Raw genomic sequence first — 19,357 nt, 5'->3', positions numbered from 1 at the left:
TTCTCTGTGGAGAGAGGTGCCGCAGGATGTGGACGTATAGGAAGAAATCACCCTGGACGTAGAAAGCAGAGAGAAATTCCAGGAGCCACAAGCATCCCTCCAGTTCTGCTCAAGCAGTTTCCCTAAGATGCTTTGTGTTTGTTTTTGGACACCTTTAGAGTTTATAGTCAAGTCAGTCTGGTGGCTAAAAACAGTATGCAGTTATGGACTTGGATTAGATAGTGTGGATGACTCTTATGCTTGAAAATCCTGCCAAAAATGGCTGCATACATCAGGAAAGCTTTAGAACTTTTCCTGTAAACTCAGTGTCTCCTGTCAGTAGATTATCTAGAAAATGGAGATCATTTCATCCATTCCTCTGCTGTTTAATACAGCAGTTACACCCCAACTAGTAAGTATTCATCCCCTCTAAATAAAATTGCACATGGATTTGAAAAACAAGTTCAGGACACCTTTAATTGCTTTGTTTTTACATTGAGGCCTGATGTAATTCGTATACTTTTATTGGCGTGTCGTTACTATACATCATCGTGAGATTCAGAGTGATTCAGATGCACGTACATGACGCACCTGGTGTGTCTCCCTCTGCATCCAACCACTACGCCCAGCCCCTACGTGGAGTAAGTCGGGCAGTGGACCTTCATCTATGAACACAGTGTTATTCCTCAGTGCTCATTTCCCCCTGCCCGCCTTCCATCTCCAGTGCCCTTCCACTGCCCTACTGGTTTCTCTCTTCAGTTAGCTGGAATCCCGTTTCTTTCGTATTTTTCTCTACCTTTTGCATATGAGAGGAAACAAACATATGATAATTTAAGAAACTAATATTAGGATAAATTTAATTAAAAGAACATAGATGAACTCTTTTTTTTCCTTTTTTTTTTTTTGTGGTTCTGAGGATGGAACCCAGAGGCCTTCTACCTCTGAGCTATATTCCCAGACCTATTTTATATTTTATTTGGAAACAGAGTCTCACTAAGTTGCTGAGAGCCTCACTAAGTAGCTGAGGCTGGCTTCGAACCTGTGCGATCCTCCTGTCTCAGCCTCCCCAGCACAGGGATTACAAGCATGCGCCACCACGCCTGGCACATAGATGAACTCTTGGTATATAATGAGGCATCATGCTCATCCCTGAACTGACCAAAGACTCTCCCCCCACACCACATCCTTAGTGTCCTGATGCTAGGTGGGATGTTGTTAATGACTTATAACTAAGCTACCTTAAATAATGAAATGGGCAATTGAAATGCTTCCTAGTCACTTGAAGATAATAGATAATAATTTATGAATGCTTCATAGGTCCTGTGAGATAATCTTCCCACTACTATCTCCTTTTCTCCTAGAAATTGGCTTTCTTCTTCTGCGGTGTGTATTCCTGCCAATGACTCCTTCACCATGGCCCTTTGGTCCTAGTGTGAGCTCATCCCCCAAGGGTAACCTCACCCACTTCACAGCCTGCCCCAGCCATTACCGATTGGTTCAAAATGGATGCTTGACACAAACTAAACCAATGAATCCCTTTCCTGAAGTCTGTGGACTTCTCACCAAGAGCACTGTCTTTCCATGGTAGAAAGATGTCTGCAGCCATGTTGGATTTTTCCATATTGAGGAAGGGCGTTGAAACAATGACAAGAACACAGAAAGAAACAGACAGAGGGTCCAGGGAGATGCCGAGGAGTCCTCAAGATATTGACACTCCTGCTTCCAGTTATTCTTGGGTTTTAGCTATGAAACTGTTTATTCCATCAATTTAATTGAATTCTAAATTCTCTCTTCATTTAAAACAGTCAAGATAATATTGAGGAAAATAAAATGTCTCATCTACTAATGATCAAAAGAGCTCGTATATTGGCTAATTCATGAAGCAATATTAAAACAAAGCAGCTCTGCTTCTCTTAGCGTGCCCTGGTTTTTCTACTCCTAGAATCACAGTGAGTTTTGGTGAGGTTGTATAACTCAACCATATGGCTGAAAGTCAGCTCCTGTCCATACAATAAGCAGAGATTCCTGGAGATAGGTGACCTCCACCATGTATAACTTGCTCTGTTCTCTTATGTAAAAAATGGATTGAGCACTTTTGATTTCAAGTAAAAAACAGAGAGAGGAGAAGCTCCAGGAAGCTTGTGTAAAAGAAGGGATGCCTTTAGGGATCCAGAAACCATGGGCGAAGTCCAGCCAGAATCCAAAAAAAAAAAAAAACAGAACCAAGAGCCACCAAGGAGTGCACATAGCACCCACCTCCTGTCCCCAGGCCCACATCGGCTAGTCTTTCTTTACGTGCTTCTCACATGGGTCGCATGGCTGTCCCACAGCTGTCCATGTTTCTGTATATACAAATATGGAAGCTAGACATGGTGGCTCGTGCCTGTAATACAAGTACTTGGAAGGCTGGGACAGGAAGATTGCAGGCGCAAGGCCAGCCTCAGTAACTTAGCGAGACTCAGCAAACCTGGGATGCCCTGTTTAAAAAAATTGAAAAAGTGCTAGGAGGTAGCACTTTTGGCTCAATCTCTAGTACTATAAAAAAAAGAAAAAGAAAATAGGGAATTCAACTAGTCTGTCTCTTAAATCCTTCTCTTTTTTCACCCTTTCTTATTACCCCCTTAAAATTCAATCTCTAGTACTTAAAAAAAAAAAAGAACAGGGAACTCAACCAATCAGTCTGTCTCTTACATCTTTCTCTTTTTCCACCCTTTCTTATTACCCCCTTAAAATTCACAGTCGTAAGAATCGCCTCCTGATTGGCTCAGCTAATTCAAGGGCCAACCTCTGGGGCAGTCAACCAATCCACTATGGAAAAAAAAGCTCAGGTCTCTCTGGACACGTAGAGCTGGAAATGGATCACTTAGGATGAAAGGTCCCCACCATTATCCCAGCCCTTCAGGGATAGACCATGTGAGAAAGGTTCTATCATCAGCCCCATTTCTTAGATAAGGAGGCTGAAGCAGAGATATTAGAGAACTTGGTCAATGTCAAGAAACTGCATTATTTTTTAATTGTTAGGCATTGTAATTATGCATCAAATTGAGGTTCGGAGTGATAGAAACATACACACACACAGCCTTGGTGGGTTTCCCTCCAGGTCTGCCTCTCCCCTTTCCTATGCATAACATTGAAATTGGTACCGATAACTTCATATTGAACAAAGCACTGTTTGAACTGTTTCCTCCATTAAGGAAACTGCGTTCTTAACTAACATTACAAAATACCTTCTCACACAGGCCCTCATGTCTATGTCACTCCCGGTCTAGAAATCTTACAAGCTCTTCACCATGACTCTCAGCTTTCCTGTCTTCTCTCTGCTCATCAGCCCTTTACTAAATGGGTCAGCCAAGCTTTCTGCTGTACAATTTAACTTTCCTTTAAACCTGTGATGGACAGTCCTTAGAGCAACACAATTCTCTTCAATTCGAGCAAATCAAAGCTCAGCCCATTCGAGTGTGAGGGCAGGGGCCTCATCCTTATCCAGGAAGCTTCCTGAGCCCCGGGTGCCTTCCAGTGTCTGCGATGCTGCTGGTAACCAGCTACTACCAAGACCTTCTTTCTCTGGTTTGAAGGGCCCGTCCCTTCCTCATCACCCCCTACATTTGCCTCCTTTTGCCTCGCCTCGTGCTGTGTTTCCTGTTGCCTGGGAAACGCTGGAGTGGCCAGCACTGTGGAGGACCGTGCTGTCACCAGCCCACTGCTGAGTTTAAGTGATGGGCCCAAGTTCATTCAGTAAATAAACAGAAGCTGGCTCCTCTGATTCTCAACTTCATGCATTTTGTTTTGAGTACTCAGGTGAAAGGCAGGGAATTACTGCAGGACAAGACCGTCAGTCCTTCTCATTGGCGTTCCTCCCTCTCCCCTCTCCTCTGTCTCTCCTCTCCCCTCCCTAACTCCCTCCCCTCCTCTCCCCTACCCCGTCCCCTCCAGAAAATAGCCTGCTTTCTTCCACTAAAATGCACAGTCCATTTCCTTTAGTTTATCTGGAGGCCCAAACAAGGTAGCAGTGTTAGGCAGAACTGGCTTCCAGACGTCAGCATGCTCTCTGCTTTAATTCCTTTAGAGTCTGGAAGAGTTTGTGGAGACCCTGGGGTTTCTGCTGGTGGTGTTCTTAGCATCACAGTGCACTGGGAGGCCTGTGTTTGTTCTCTCTTCCTGGGAGAGAAGGGAGGCGAGCGCTCCCTTTTTCATAACCCTGCACTGGAGCCTATTCAATCACAGCTCACCAGGAACCATCAGACAGAGACTGCTGCACAGGACATCAGACAGAGATGGCTGCGCTGTCAACCTCAGGGGCATTATCTTAAAAGTTCCAGGAAGAGATGGGAATGCACTTTTTAAAAATTCTGGTAGAAAAGATTTGTTAAGCCCTCTTCAAACATTTCTCCCAAATCCTCTCATGTTGACATTAAAGTGTCCTCAAATTTCACTCAGGAATTAAGTCTGAGTTGCTTGAATTGCCTGGTCAGAAGCTGACGTTGTATGCAGGCAGATCGCGGCACTGGTGCCCTTGTGCTGTGGTCTAGTTCTTTCAGTCACATTTTGGGAGGAAATTCCAAAATTCTTGAGATAATTATTCAATAAAAATCATGCAGCTTTCATAGTGCCAGTGGCAGAAGCCCAGTGAAACACCATTGGCTTTACAAGCTGTCATTCAAATGTGGAACCAGCATTCAGATTCCCATTCCATGCTGAGCAAAATGACCCTCTTACACCCTGCCCCTGTTTCAAATGCCAAGGAGAAACAATAGCAGAATATTTCCCAGATGGAAAATTTCTGTTCTACCTATTGCCATAAATCAGGTGAAAATGGAATCCTCCTTGACAAGAGAACAGAGTGGTATAGACCCCCATTTACTCACGCATGGCTCCGCCCCCTGCACTCACCCCGAGTCACAAAGCAGCACACTGTCTAAACACACAGGGGAGCAAACGTAGAAAAGTTTGTGGCCTGAAAGAAAATGCAGGATGGGAACATCTCCCTGGCCTTGGCCTTTGTCAGATAGCCGAGGACCCAGGAAAATCTGAGTCCAAGGAAAAAGCCAAATTCTAGAAGGTTCTCTGAAGCCATCCCAGTTAAGAGAAGCACATCCAGTTCAGGGAAGATGAGAAGCTAAGACAGCCTGTGGGTGAGGGCCTCGCCAGGAAGCCACGCCAGAGCCCCAAACGCCTTCTAATGTTGGTGAGGCTGATTTTGACAAATTACTACCAAGACCTTCTATCCCTGGTTTGATGTGTCTGCTCTTTCCCTGCCACCCCCTACACTGTACCCCGTGTCATCTATGTTGCCTGAGAAATGCTGGGATGGCTATTGCCATGAAGGACGGGGCTCTTACCAGACCTCTGCTGAGAGGGTTCTACAAAATGAAGTGACGCCCGCAGGGCACACCATGCCAAGAGGTCTAAGAGTGCTAGCTCAACCTGAGTGACCTTTGGGGCCCGAGGAGCCGCCCTACCATGCTGGAGCCAACACGGGCACTGGAGCTGGTCCGTTGAGCTTCAAGCTCAACTCCCGTTTCTCACTCATTTTTTCTTCCTGAAAATGGGGTAAATAGCAGCACTTGTCTCAGTGGGATGATTAAAAGAAGTAAAGTATGTAAAACACTTAGACTGGGAGCCAGCACATAGTTAGCGCTCAGGAAATGCTAACCAGTACATTGTCTGTACCTAGTATCCACCATTATTGTGGGTTTCACAGTTGCTGGTGGTGGTAGTGGTGGTATGCACCTGGTGTATGTGTAGGTATGCAGACAGAGGGACTCAGGGGTCAACAAGTGTTCATGTTATTATCTCTCACTCGTACAATAATTTTATGAAACTTATTATCCCCCATTACAAACATGAAAGCCAAAATTCACATGGGTAAAATAAATCTGTTTCATGTCACAAAACTAATGAATCTTGGATTCAGAGTCTAGTCAGTTTCACTAACATGGACTCCATAAGATTTGGGGATTCCCTCCTTATGTTTGGGCCCCCTTCTGTGGCTTCATGTGTCTAATCAGTGCCAACTTCCCAGCATGCCTCTTGCATACCCTCACCCTCTGACGACTTATTTCTCCCTAATAATGAGCATACCACCTGACCTAAGATAGGAGCCCAGGAAGTATTTGAGGGATTAGACCTAATAGCAGCAACACTGTTCGTGGGCTCCCCTTTCTAGAAAGTGTCCCTCTGTCGTGTCCCTCCCGAATGCCTACAAATGCATCTCATTTGAGCCTCTGGGTATAGGGAGCATCTCTGTGAGTGAAGGTGACATTGTCTGCTTTTCCCCCTACCCCATCCATCCTCTCTGGGTAAAAGCTAAAAACAGAAAAGCAAAGCTAATGGCTAAAGAAGCCATGAGAGCCTTCAAATGCTGTTTTTCAAGATGTTCCAAAAATCCCTGAGTGTGATCAAGCATAAATAACCATGGTGAGCATTGTCTTTGAGAGGCCAGCCCCATTGAAGAATGTTATCATCCCCAAACAAATAAGCAAATGGCCAGCAGAGGTTTTCTTTGGAAACTCTGTCCACCCATGTGCTGTGTCTTTCATAAAGCAATGTGAATCAATGATTCTTTTGTCAAGGCTGATTTATTTTTATGCTTGGAAAAGTAGCAGTAGAGACTGAGGGCTATGTTTTTCTTGTTATGGCACAGTGCAGCTTTGAAATGTATGTGTGATGGGCCGGCCACTGACAGCTGTACTCAGGAAACTCAGCCTAGATTGACAGAATGCTATTTCTTCTCAAGGCTTAAGTACTCAGAGCAGAAAGAAATAGCCTTGCTTTCGCTCGCAGGCGTCAGTTCTGTTTGCCTCTTTTTATGATGTCATTAGGAGCTGTCCAAGTCCTGGAAGTAGTGATCATTCTTTGGATCTTTCTAGTGTATTGCTGCATAGTTTGGTAGGAGCTTGCTTTGTGCCAAAATGGTGGTATTTATAACCACTGGGTCTTCTTCCAAAACATTGAGACTGCAGAGTTGAAGTCTTCAAGTGGTCCTCAGGAAGAGTATGATAAAAGGGACTCCACTTGATACTGTCTCTAAAACCTGACTAGCAGCGGGGGGGACCACTTTACAAGCCCTAATTTTTCTTTCCATCCTTCTGTAGCTACAGAACCAGCTACTGGCAGTAAAAATCACAGATACCACTTACTCATATCCCTTCCTAAAAATGCCCTGTGGTTCTCTAAAGTTTGCACTCCAATCTGAGGGTTATTCGGATTTGGATCTAGAATGTCCCCCCCAAAAGGACAACGTATTAAATAATGATGTCCAGTGCACTGAGGTTCAAAGATGGGTCATGGCTGAAGGAAGCAGGTCACTGGATGCAAGGCCTTGAGAACTGTATCTGTCCTTGGCCCTCCCTCCCCTTCCGCTTCCTCCTCCCCTTTCTCCCTTTACTTATCCCCCTCCTCTTCCTCGACTTCTCTCTCTCTTTCTGTCTCCCTTCCACTCTCTCCCCCCAGTTCCCCTATCTCCACTCTCCTCTCTTTCCTTTCTTGCCACCATGAGATGAGCAGCTTTCCTCTGCCATTCCTTTCCACTATGATGTTGTGACTCACCTCAGGCCCAGAGCCACGGAGTCAGTGGACCATGGACTAAAACCCTGAGCCCAAATCAACCTTTACTCCTCTGAGTTATTGTCAGGTACTTTGGTCACAGTGACTAACACAGTGACTAACTAAAAAGCTGACTAACACAGGATGAATGCAATGCATCAGGCTGTACTGGACTTCAAGTTCTCAGGACATAACTTTTGCTGTTTGGCAGCCTTTAACACAGCCTAAGAAACCACTCTCAGACCATTAGCTAACCCACTTTGTTCATACCTTTCACTCTCCAGAGGGCCATGCTCTAAAGTAATGGAGAAACATGCCGTGGACTGTAGAATCATGAAGATCTTCTTGGACTCATAGTTGTCTACAATATTTTCCACAGGGAGGAAAATATATATCCAACTGGACCTGGTGGAAGGCTCTTCTCCATCCATTAGTCCATCAGTCCAAGTGTGACTCCTCCAGAGGAGCCATCCTGATTCTCTCAAGAATTCATGCCTCATAGACTTCCATTACAGCCTTGACGTTCCTAATGTCTTTCTCCTCACTAGCTCAAGGAAGACAGTTTATATCCCCTCCACAGCATCCCTCCTGGGCTGACATTGTGCCAGGCAAGTGGCAATAGACAAGCAATGGAGTCTCCGTGTCTCTGTGGTCTTCTGCATGAAGAATACTCAAGTTCTCAAGGTCACAGTTGTCCCCTGATCAAGTTTCAGAATGAGACAAACCAAGCCCAATAAGTAGATGTTTCAGAGAAACGAGACTTTGGGGATTCTCTCACATTGAATCATCACTAGCTGCTGTCAAGACCATAAACCTATTTTCTCATTCCAGAAGCATCCATTCTGCTTCTCCTCTCACCATCACCCACAGTGTGCTTAGAAAGCACCACACAGTGGGCAGAGCCCAACCTGACAGCGGGAAGTGATTGTACTCCAAGATTACGGAAGAAACCCGTGCTCTGAGTGTTTCCAAAGCCCCCCTGCTCATTTGCATAGCAAAGCAGAATCTCATCTGATTAATTCATCATCTCAATACCTCCTCCTCACAGCTGAGTTTTAGCTACACTGGTATTTATTATGGACATTTTGACAAGCTGCTGATTCATTCACTCAACTCATTTCTTGAATGCTTGTTATGTGCCAAACAGTGTGTCAGGTACCAAGAAATCAGCAGGGATAGCAACATAGGCATGTTACTGGCCCAGTAGGAGAAACAGACATAGATAAATTTTACAGTTGATTCAGTAGTTATAGCAAGTGTCATTCTATTCAGACTACTGGACCAGAATATCAAAGATGTCTGATAATAAACAACAGAAATTTGCATCTTTCAGTTTGGGAGGCTGGAAAGCCCAAGGAGCAGATAAGGTGTCTGATGAGGACTCACTTTCTGTTTTATAGACAGCTGTCTTTTCACTGGTGTCACATGGTAGAAAGAGCAAAGGGACTCTGGGGATTTTTAAGGGCACTAATCCCATTCATAAGGGCCGTGTCCTCATGACCAGATCACCTCCCAGTGACCCCACCTCCAAGTATCATCACACTGGGGGTTAGGCTTCAACATGTGAATCTGGGAGGAACGTGAACATTGATTGACTCCTTTACAATAAGTGTCACCAAAAAGGGGAGCTAGCATCACAAGCAAGTGCAGTAGGGAACCCCACACAGGGAAATCAAGCATTGAAGCAGAAATATGGAAAATGACATGATGCCTGAAAGTTACCTCGGGAGGAAGGGGAAAAGGAAAATAACACTTAGGACAGCCTCCTAGCAGTGGAACTGGCACAGCACAAAGGCATCTCCAAACTGTGCAGGGGGACCAGCATTGGGTAGTTGAATGAAGATTCTGGAGAGACAAGAAAGGACACCTTCTTGTTGACTGGCACTTAAGGGGGATTATCGTTAGGGGAATGGAAGATTCCCAAGAAAGTGGCATTCAAGAAGAATAACAAGGCACGATTAGAAAACTAGTACCAATCAAAACTTCCTTCCCCTGACTCCACTACCCTCCTTCCATCTGTCTCTACCTCTCTTCCTGCCTCCCTCTATAGATCTCTACCTCTTCCTTTTGCTTATCAAGTGTCTCATTGGGCTCTGAGCTGGTTCAATATGGCAGCCAACCCTAAGTCAACGGAATTGAGCTGCTTCAGCTCAGCCACCAATTGTAATCTAAATGTTTCTCAGTTCACCTGCTCAAGAGAGTAATTCTGATTAATTCCTGGTCAATTAACAGACTTCTCTCTCAGCATTAAGAATGGAGGGATAGAACTCTTGCCTAAGTCAGTCAGCATGGCATGATTCTATATGAACCAGAGAGATTGGTTCAGAGTATGTATATAAGTCAGAATTGGCGTAGGAGTGCTAGGATGGAAGTCTCTCTTTTATAGACATTTCAAGGGAAAATGTTTATTCTTCCAGTAGATACTGTGATGTCCTATAGATATAGATATAATGATTAGGCCATAAGAAACATTTCTGTGACATTAAAGGAAGCCCAACTGAGAATGGAGCCACCCCTGAGGATCTCAAACTGAGGTTATGAAGAAAAATTCAGCTGGAGTGACCCAATCTAAGTTTTGATTCCAGCTTGCTTGAAGCTGGGTCTACCCTAGGATGTTGCTAAGCCAGTTTTACGCTGGCTTAGGAGACCCTGTTTCCAAATAAAAATGCAAAAATAGATTTGGGAGTGTAGCCCAGAGGTAGAAGGGCTTCTAGGAACCCCAGTACCACCAAAAAATTTAAAAAAAGATCAAGCCGGGCGTGGTGGCGCATCCTTGTAATCCCTGAGCTTGAAAGGCAGATCTGCGCAGGTTTGAAGCCAGCCGTGCTGGTTTAAGAGACCCTGTTTCAAAATATAAAATAGGTCTGGGAGTGTAGCCTGGAGATAGATGAGCTTCCAGGAACCCCAGTACCACCAATTAAAAAAAAAAAAAAAAAAAAAAAAAAAAGCTCTGCTTGATTTGCCGGACCTGGTGGCGCACGCTTGTAATCCCCGCGCTTGGGAGGCAGAGACAGGAGGATCGCGCAGGTTCGAAGCCAGTCACACACACTGGCTTAGGAGACCCTGTTTCCAAATAAAAATGTAAAAATAGGTCTGGGAGTGTAGCCCGGAGGTAGAAGGGCTTCCAGGAACCCCAGTACCACCAAAAAAAAAAAAAAAAAGATCAAGTTGTATTTTTCCATCTCTTGGGAAAAAAAGAAGTCAAACACATCTGGCTTGGTCCACGCCTCGTTGGTTCTGGAGTGGGACATGAAAGGCAGTTTTATGTTACAAGTAAGAAGTGGGTCTTTGGTAAGTGATTGATCCAAAGTATATTCAAGGCACCTGGATAACTTGGAGATAGGAGCAAAAGTTTGACATGGCTAGCACAAATTGTCTTTATAGATGAATTCATAAGGAGGAGAGAGAGAAACAGAGTTTCATTCTGACTATAAGTTGCTATATCTTCTTTCCTAAAGAATTTTAATCACTTTTCTAATCACTTCATTATTTTTTTCATTTTTTTCTTAAAAACAGTAAGTATTTTTGTTAGAAATAGCCACAGGCCATGTTTGAAACATCTCAGCTCCTTTTGAATTATTCATGTGAGAAAATCACTATAGATACCAGAAATAGGGCTTTTCTGTTTTTGTAACTTAAAAACAACCTGACTGCATTTTACTGAAAAGAAAAAGATTTTAAAATTTTTTGAACTGAAACCAGGTTTGGAGAATATCACCCCATTTTTTTCTTCCCACAAATCAAATTTTCTGGGAGAAAAGTAGTATAAGAGAACATTTGAGTCATTCTTACTATCGCTGCGCTTCTTACCTGTCAGAGATTGTGTGGAGGTAGAAGGCAGCCCACCTACGCAGGGAGGCCGCACGCTTTCCAGCACAACACCATGATCCCCGAACGAATGTGCGCAGCGGGAGACGTGATTGGAACTTGGCCGTGATGCCAAAGCCTCTTGGGAAAAGCAGGTCTCTATATTTACTCCTCAGTTCACGTTTTTCTTTTTCTTTGCAAGGAACGCAAATTTCCCAAGTTTGTATCCAAAGAAATGGAAAACATGTACATCGAGGAGCTGAAGTCCTCAGTCAACCTGCTCATGGCCAACCTGGAGAGCATGCCAGTGTCCAAGGGCGGAGAGTTCAAGCTTCAGAAACTCAAGCGCAGCCACAACGCCTCCATCATCGACATGGGCGAGGAGAGCGAGAGCCAGCTCTCCAAGTCAGACGTGGTGCTGTCTTTCTCCTTGGAGGTGAGAAGCCCTGAACCCGTGAAAGCGTCCTAGCAGAGTCAGCAGGGTGTGGGTGACCGGCTGCATGGCAGCCTGCTGGATCTCCCCCGTGCACCGCAGCAGTGGTTGTTAAAGCAGCAGCTTGTTCACATAGGTCCTCCGAGCAGCACGTGGCTTCCCCTCTCCCATGGCACACATTTTTCTTGAGGAAATGTAGTCGTAAGGACAACCTACAATATGTAACTTTGTCAGCCTTCTCCTGTCTTCAAGGGGTACTCAAAAATTCTATAAAGACTTTTTGCAGCTGGGCATTGTGGCACACCCCTGTATTCCCAGTACTTGGGAAGCTTGAGACTGGAAGATGGCAGGTTCGAGGTCACACTCAGCAACTTAGGAAGACCCTCAGCCACTTAGTGAGACCTTGTTTCAAAAAAGGAGTAGGGGGCCTGGGCGTGGTGGTGCACGCTTGTAATCCCCATGCTTGGGAGGCAGAGACAGGAGGATCATGCAGGTTTGAAGCCAGACACGCGCGCTGGCTTAAACCCTGTTTCCAAATAAAAATATTTCAAAAATAGGTCTGGGAGTGTAGCCCGGAGGTGGAAGGGCTTCCAGGAACCCCAGTACCACCAAAAGAAAAAAAAAAGGACTAGGGGCAAAGGTCAAAGGTAAAATCCTCCTGTATTCAATCCCCAGTACCAAAATATAAAGAAACTTTATGCAATTGAGAAGGTACACTCTTGGCAGTCTATATTATAGTTAGGAGAGAGGCAGTTGGCCTAGCATCATCTCGTGAGTTGTGAATTCTCTCAACACCTTTCCCGTTACACAACAATCACCTGGGAAGCTAGCTCAGTATGCACACTCTTGGGCACCACCCAGACCTGCGGAGCCAACCTTTAGGTGATGGAAACATAGGAAGGCCCAGCCACTTTGGAAATTAAGTCTGTGTTTTCTCAAAAAGTTGATCGCTATGTGGTCCAGCAGTTCTACTCTTAGAAATCTACCCAAGAGAAATGAAAGCACAGGCACCTACAAAGACTTGACTACAGGTATTTATGGCAGCATGATTTATAATAGCCAGAAATGGTAACAGTCCAAATGCCCATTGGCTGGAGCATGGAGAGACATAGTACATCCATACAACTGAATACAATTTAGCAAGTAAAAGGATATAGATAGATAGATGATAGATAGATAGATAGATAGATAGAGATATATATCGATACATAGATAGATATTTACACTTAGATGTATACTCTGACATTAATGCCCCCGAAAAAGCATTACTCCCAGTACCAGAACCCAGACACAGAGACTGTAGAGTGTATGATTTCATGGATATGAATGTCCCCAAGGCAGAGCTGCAGAAATAGAAAGTAGGTTAGTGTCACTTGGGGCAAGCATGGAAATGCATAAGAGGGAGTCTTACTGCAGAAGATAAAAATGTCCTTAAGTAAATTTATGAGTAAATCACATGACCGACTAAATTTACTAAAAATCATTTAATTGTACACCTGAAATTGGTTAATTACACAATATGTAGACTTGCACACTTGGAATTGGTTATTTACATGACATGTAAAATAGACCTCACTGCTGGGCATGGTGGCATATCCTGCAATCTCAGTACTTGGGAGGCTGAGACAAGAGGATCACAGGTTTGAGGCAATCCTCAGCAAATTGGCAAGGCCTTCAGAAACTTAGTGAGACCCTATACCAAAATTAAAAAAAAATAGGGCTGGGGGTATAGCTCAGGAGGTAGAATGGTCCTGGATTCAGCCCCTAATACCACTATATATATATATATATATATATATATATATTCACGTTATAAATTTATATGCCTCAATTAAATTGTCAGGAAACAAAACAAACTACTTGTGGTGTGGTCCTGGAATGTGTTTATCAACAGGCCACCTAGGAACCACTTATAGCTTACTTATTAAAGTTCAAAACCCCAGCCCGGCGTGGTGGCACATGCTTGTAATCCCCGCATTTGGGAGGCTGAGATGAAAGGATTGTGATTCAAGACCAGCCTCAGCTACTTAGTGAGGTCCTTTGCAACTCAGTAAGACCCTGTTTCAAAATAAAGAATAAAAAATAGGGCTTGAGGTGTAGCTCAGATATACAATGCCCCTGGTCCATCACCGGCACAATACACACACACACACACACACACACACACACACACACACACACACGGATCTTTTTAAACTAATACATACAAATTATACTTATTTATGGGGAACCATGTGATGCTTCAATACATGAATACATTGTATAATTTTCAAATCAGAGTAAAGGGATCTATGTCCTCAAGTATTAATCATTTCTTAATGTGAAGACTTTCAGTGTCCTTTGGTCTAGGTTTCCTTATTAATATAAAATAACTCCAGAAGGGCTTTTTTTTTTTTGGATAATCCGGGGTTTGAAAGACCAAGAAAATAGATCAAATTTCTGTACATTTAATTAGAATGTGTAAAGACTAAATTAATTTTCTAGGACATAATTAAGGATTGCTGCGAATTAACTGCAGGTAGTTTGTTTTTCTGTGCTGAGTTTGGGTTGAGATACATTACAGCATCTCAGTGTGTATTTTGCAGTTGAAAGAAGTGGAGTGCGATTAAATATAGAGCACTTGGTGTGTGAAAAAAAATCAGTGTGACTTCACAGAAACTTTTCTTCTTTTCTGATACTGCCACCAGAGGCACTGGATGCTTTTTCTTGATCTCTTTGAATTTGATTATTGCCAATTAAAGGTGGCAATTTATTCCCTACCGTCTTTTGTCTTCCTACAGAAGGAGGGGGAAAGTGGTTTCTCAGCTTTAATGAAGTTTTTACATCAGCGGTTTTCTAATTCTTTATCGGTTCTCTGAATATCGCATAGCTGACTATCTGTAACAGAGACGTGGGCGAGTCCTCAGCCATCGCCCGTGTTTGCGTGACTCCAAGGGCTGGGCATGTAAATTCAAGTCCAGGGGTGAAATGCCCCGGCTTTCCAAATACCTCTTAGCACTGCCGGCCAAAACCATTGCACATCTACTTGTGAATGTGTTTGGGGGACACGGCAAGGGAAGATGAGAAAAGAGAGAGGACCATTATGTCATGAGGGTGATTAAGATTTGAATTTGCAGGTTGGTGCAGATGCGTGTAATGTAATAATAGAATTGCATGGCTGGGAGGGGCCCAGGGAGCAGTTAACTTTGCCCGGGGGAAAGGAGGTCCAGTGGCAGGTGGCCAGGTCTTGGACAAGGGGGACGTTCTGACGAGGAGCAGCGGATACTGTAGAACAGCGATGTGCACCAGATGCTCCCCACAACAGCCCCTGGAGGGACTTGCCCACGTGGACACAAAGGCTGGGAGACGTAGATACACCTGCAGATATTTGCACCTGGTGAAGAGCTGCACTCAGGATGTGAGGCGCGGTCTTTCAGCTTCCCCAGTGGCGCCCTTCCCAAGGTGCCTTCTGTTTCTTTCCTTGTGTTTGCTCCATTTCAATATAAAAATGGTCAGTGATGTACAGTATCTTTGGAACCCCATACAACAGACACAAGATGCACATCGCTACCCTTCTCACTTCACTGATAAGAAAGCTGAGGCTCTGCAGATTGGAAGGAATGAAACAAAGCGCCTTTAGGGCCAAGTCGCTTGCCTGACATCACATGCCTCGTACATAGTTCTCAAAGCCGGGCTCCTGGGTCAGCAGCAGCCACAGCACAGGGAAACTGGTGGAAATGGAAATTCCCTGACTCCACCCAGCGCACCAATCAGAACTCTAGCAGTGGGAACAGCAACCTCTAGTTGGACAAATCCTACAGGCGATTCTGATTCGCGTTAAGTTTGAGCAGCAGCTGGGCATGGCGGCGCACCTCTGTAATCCTAGTACTTTGGAGACAGGAGGATCACAGATTTGAGGCCAGCCTCAGCAACTCAGTAAGACCCTGTTTCAAAATAAAAAATAAAGGGGCTAAGGATATAGCACAGAGGTAGAATGCCCATGGGTTCAATCTGCAGTACTAAAAAAAAAAGTTTGAGGAGCAGTGGGCTATCACACAGCAAAACCATGACTTGGACCTCTCTACTGTGCTTTCTTGAATAGAGCCAGGAAGAAACTAGACACACACACACACACACACACACACACACACACGAAAGTAGGTATTTTTGCACACCTTGATTGATCAAAATTTGTAATTCTCTTCTTACCTCTTTGGGAGTACAGTAGAGTAGTTTTCTTCACATATTATTCAGTATAGATCTATGATCTGGATATTTGTTTCCAGTTTGTAAATCAGTATCCGCCCTCCTGTCTCTTCTCCTTTCTCCCTTCTCTCTGAGAGAGAGAGAGAGAGAGAAAGAGAGAGAGAGAAAGAGAGAGAGAGAAAGAGAGAGAGAGAGAGAGAGAGAGAGAGAGAGAGAGAGAGAGAGAGAGAGAAAGAGAGAGAGAATACCACTCAGTCACTATATGTCAGAATAGCATGTGTCTTTCCATTACTACCCCTACGTGGCAGTGGTGGAAAGCGCCAGAAATCATCAGTGCTGGATCCTGGTCTAGGATGGCACCAGTCTTCCCCCTCAGTGTAGACCAGAGACTAGGCAGCTGTGGACATGTTTTTGTTTTGACTCAACAACGTTGGCCTATACAGATTTTGCATATTTTATTTCTATTTGGATTATTGTCAACATTTCAAAATCAAATTTCTAATAGTGAAAGTGTGATTCAGATTCTCATTTTCCAGTGGGAAATAAAAACACAGAGTATCTGGTGCCTCTGGACTGGGGAAAGACAGCTGACAGCTGCTCCCGTAAGATGAGGCATGCGCCCTCCCGTTTGCCGCAGTCCCCACTGCTCCCTACTGTCTCTCTGACTCTAGGGCCAAGTGGGGCCTGCTTCTTGTCTTAGAACTTGCTCTGCTACTTATTATAAAGGGAGAAGTGAGTCCATGAGCTGTTTCTCTGCCAAGAGATTGCATAGAACGCTAGGCTGCTTTTAAAGAACACAGGAGAGGGCCTGTTTCTTGCTAGAAACAACAACAACAAAATGACCCTGTGTTTTTAACATGGAAAGAGTAGCCCGGTTCACATTGCCTGTCTGCCCTGTGAGTGTCTAGATGAACAAGCTTGTCACTCCATCTGGAGGCACAGAGCTGCTCTGTGGGTAACTGCATCTTCAAGCTAAGCCACTTCCGGCAGGACTGGTAAGAACCCAGTAGGAGGCGTCACGAGCCCGGCAGCCTTCCTTCCAGCTTCCGTCTCTTCCTTGCTGATGCCGCCGCCCGTGGGCATTGGCACTGACCTCGTTACGTGTGGCTCTCTTTGCAGGTGGTGATCATGGAAGTCCAAGGCCTGAAATCCCTGGCTCCGAATCGCATTGTGTACTGCACAATGGAGGTAGAGGGAGGAGAGAAGCTCCAGACAGATCAGGCGGAGGCGTCTAAACCAACGTAAGTCACAGTTCTCACGGTTCATTCTACAGAGGGCCACTACCCTGGGTTCCATTTTGGCCATCTCAAAAGATAAAGGTCCCGTTTCCCTAGAAGACCTTGACAGACCTGGACCGTGCTCATTCATCAAGCAAGACGGCTCGACTGTCTTCTCTTTGGGGGCCCATTGCCTTCAACGCTGAGAACAGAAGGCAGGGGAGGTGTCCTTTCTCTTTTGGTGTTTCCTCCGGTGTTCAGCCACGGTTTTCCTCCCTTACGACAACCAGGAGCTCCTGATAGCAAATTGTATGATTATATTTCCCCCAATAATATTCGCTTTACGATATTAGAAAAAATATTTTAAAAGTCTTTATGCACCACAAAATATACGAATTAGCAAAGCGGATGCTAAATAGAACACAGTACGTTAAGTGATTAGGTCAACAGTGTGTTCAGTGCTCACTGCGTGTGCTCAAGGCATTATTGTGCCCCTGGAAGCAGGATGGTCATGGTGCGGCCCTCCAGAGCTGGCAGTTCAGTGGGGATATCAGAAAAAGCATCACCCAATGTATATTGTGCATATACAACTATATAATTAGAAATACAGCCCACCCTGCACGTGTATGGGGTCCATGACTCCAGATGTAACCGTAGATTAAATTTCTTGAGGAAAAATATTTCATTGGTGCTAACCATACACAAACTTTCATTTCTTGTATTTATGCCCTAAACAATATAGCATAACAACTATTTTTATAGTATTTACATTGTACTAGGTATTCTAAATAACCGCAAGATAATTCTAAAGTGTGCAGGAGGATGTGCGTTTACTATGCCATCTTATTTATATAAAGGACTTGAGCATCTGTGTATTTTGCTATCTGTGGCAGGAGGAATCCTAGAACCAATCCCCCCATGGACACAGAGATATGACTGTAATTATCAATGCTGAAAAGAATGCTTTGAAGGGAGATAGTAAGGGGCCCTGACTCAGCTTATGGGTACAGTCAGAATAGACGTTCTTTAGGATACCTGACATATTTGATCTAATGTTATAGAAGTTGAGTGATGGGATGGAGTGGAGAGACACCCAAGTGGAGTGAGTGGCTTCTGCAAAGGTCCTATGGTCATTTAAGGCCTAGTGACAAGGGCAGAGTCAAAGGAGGTGAGTGGGACTGAAGTTAGGAGAACAGGAGTTTCCTAACCTGCCCGAAAGGCAGGCAGAAGCCATTCCAGATGGCCATGTGTGGCCACAGAGGGAAAAACAAGGAGAGACAAAGTTAGCTACGTGTTTGAAAAGACCACTCTGACTTCAGCAGAAGGGGCCAGAGCTGATGCAGGAGGTAAGCTAGGGTCCTGGGGAAACCGTGGATGAGGACGCTGAAGGTTAATCTGTTGGATCAATAGACTCTCCGGCCTCAGAGATTCATGAAAGACGGGTGCTCCCTTCCCTCCCCAGCCACCGCCTCGCTCCCTCCTTCCAGACTCGACTAATGAGCATCTCTTTGTTGGTGTTAATTCATGAGAGTCATCAAAAGAGTAACCCCGGAGCAGCTCTCTGCCTGTCCCCCACCAGAGCATTAGGAGCTGTTTGGCAGAACACAAATAACTTACCAGGATGTTCAAACAAAATAGTTCAAAGGAAGCACCGAATGTTCCTGGACCCGAGGAGCCCAGGGCATTCATTGTGTGCCTCCAAGGATCTGCATGAATAGGCAGACCTGCCACCGCCCAGAGGCTGCGTGAGGCTGAGTGTGAGCGGAGGGGAGGGAGCCAGGGAGACCTTCGCGCCCCCCTCGCTCTTTTAAAACTTAGTTACATGCCGACAATTAATGCAGTTTTGTTTTTACTATCATTGATTGAAATCCCAGTTTTTCCTCAAGAGGTCTGTTATCATCGCTTTTATGGAAGGATGCTCTAGTTACATTGCTTTTCTGAGACTTTTCTCAGTGCATCGCAGCTACGCACCACAGTGAGACTCAATGCAATGTCAATCTCCAGGCGCACGGCTCTTGGCGTGCCTCCCCGTGGGCCGCCCTGCCCCTGCCCCGCCACCCACATGGGCAGCAGTGCCACTCTACCAGCCAGAGCACTACCCCACGGTTCCTTCCTCAGTCAGCCCCCAGCCCCCTTCCACTCTTCTACTGGTCTCTATCCACGTATCCAAAGTCTCTTACATTCCCTATTT

General features: G+C 44.9%; 1 protein-coding gene across 16 annotated transcripts in view; it reads left to right on the top strand.

The window, feature by feature from the left end:
* The window catches only part of CADPS (calcium dependent secretion activator), a gene marked incomplete at both ends in the record, with an annotated part of 501,631 nt that overhangs the window by 218,650 nt on the left and 263,624 nt on the right, over positions 1-19,357 (top strand). For all 16 annotated transcript variants that reach the window (XM_080714889.1, XM_080714888.1, XM_080714885.1 and 13 more), the window contains 2 exons: positions 11,534-11,767; positions 17,069-17,190. In XM_080714889.1, coding sequence (XP_080571015.1) covers positions 11,534-11,767; positions 17,069-17,190 — 356 coding nt within the window. The remainder of the gene's footprint in view (positions 1-11,533; positions 11,768-17,068; positions 17,191-19,357) is intronic.

Source organism: Muscardinus avellanarius, assembly GCF_963383645.1.
Source record: "Muscardinus avellanarius genome assembly, chromosome: 18".
NCBI classification, from domain to species: domain Eukaryota; kingdom Metazoa; phylum Chordata; class Mammalia; order Rodentia; family Gliridae; genus Muscardinus; species Muscardinus avellanarius.
Note: the sequence above shows the minus strand (reverse complement) of the source record. Positions and strands in the feature narration are given on the sequence as shown.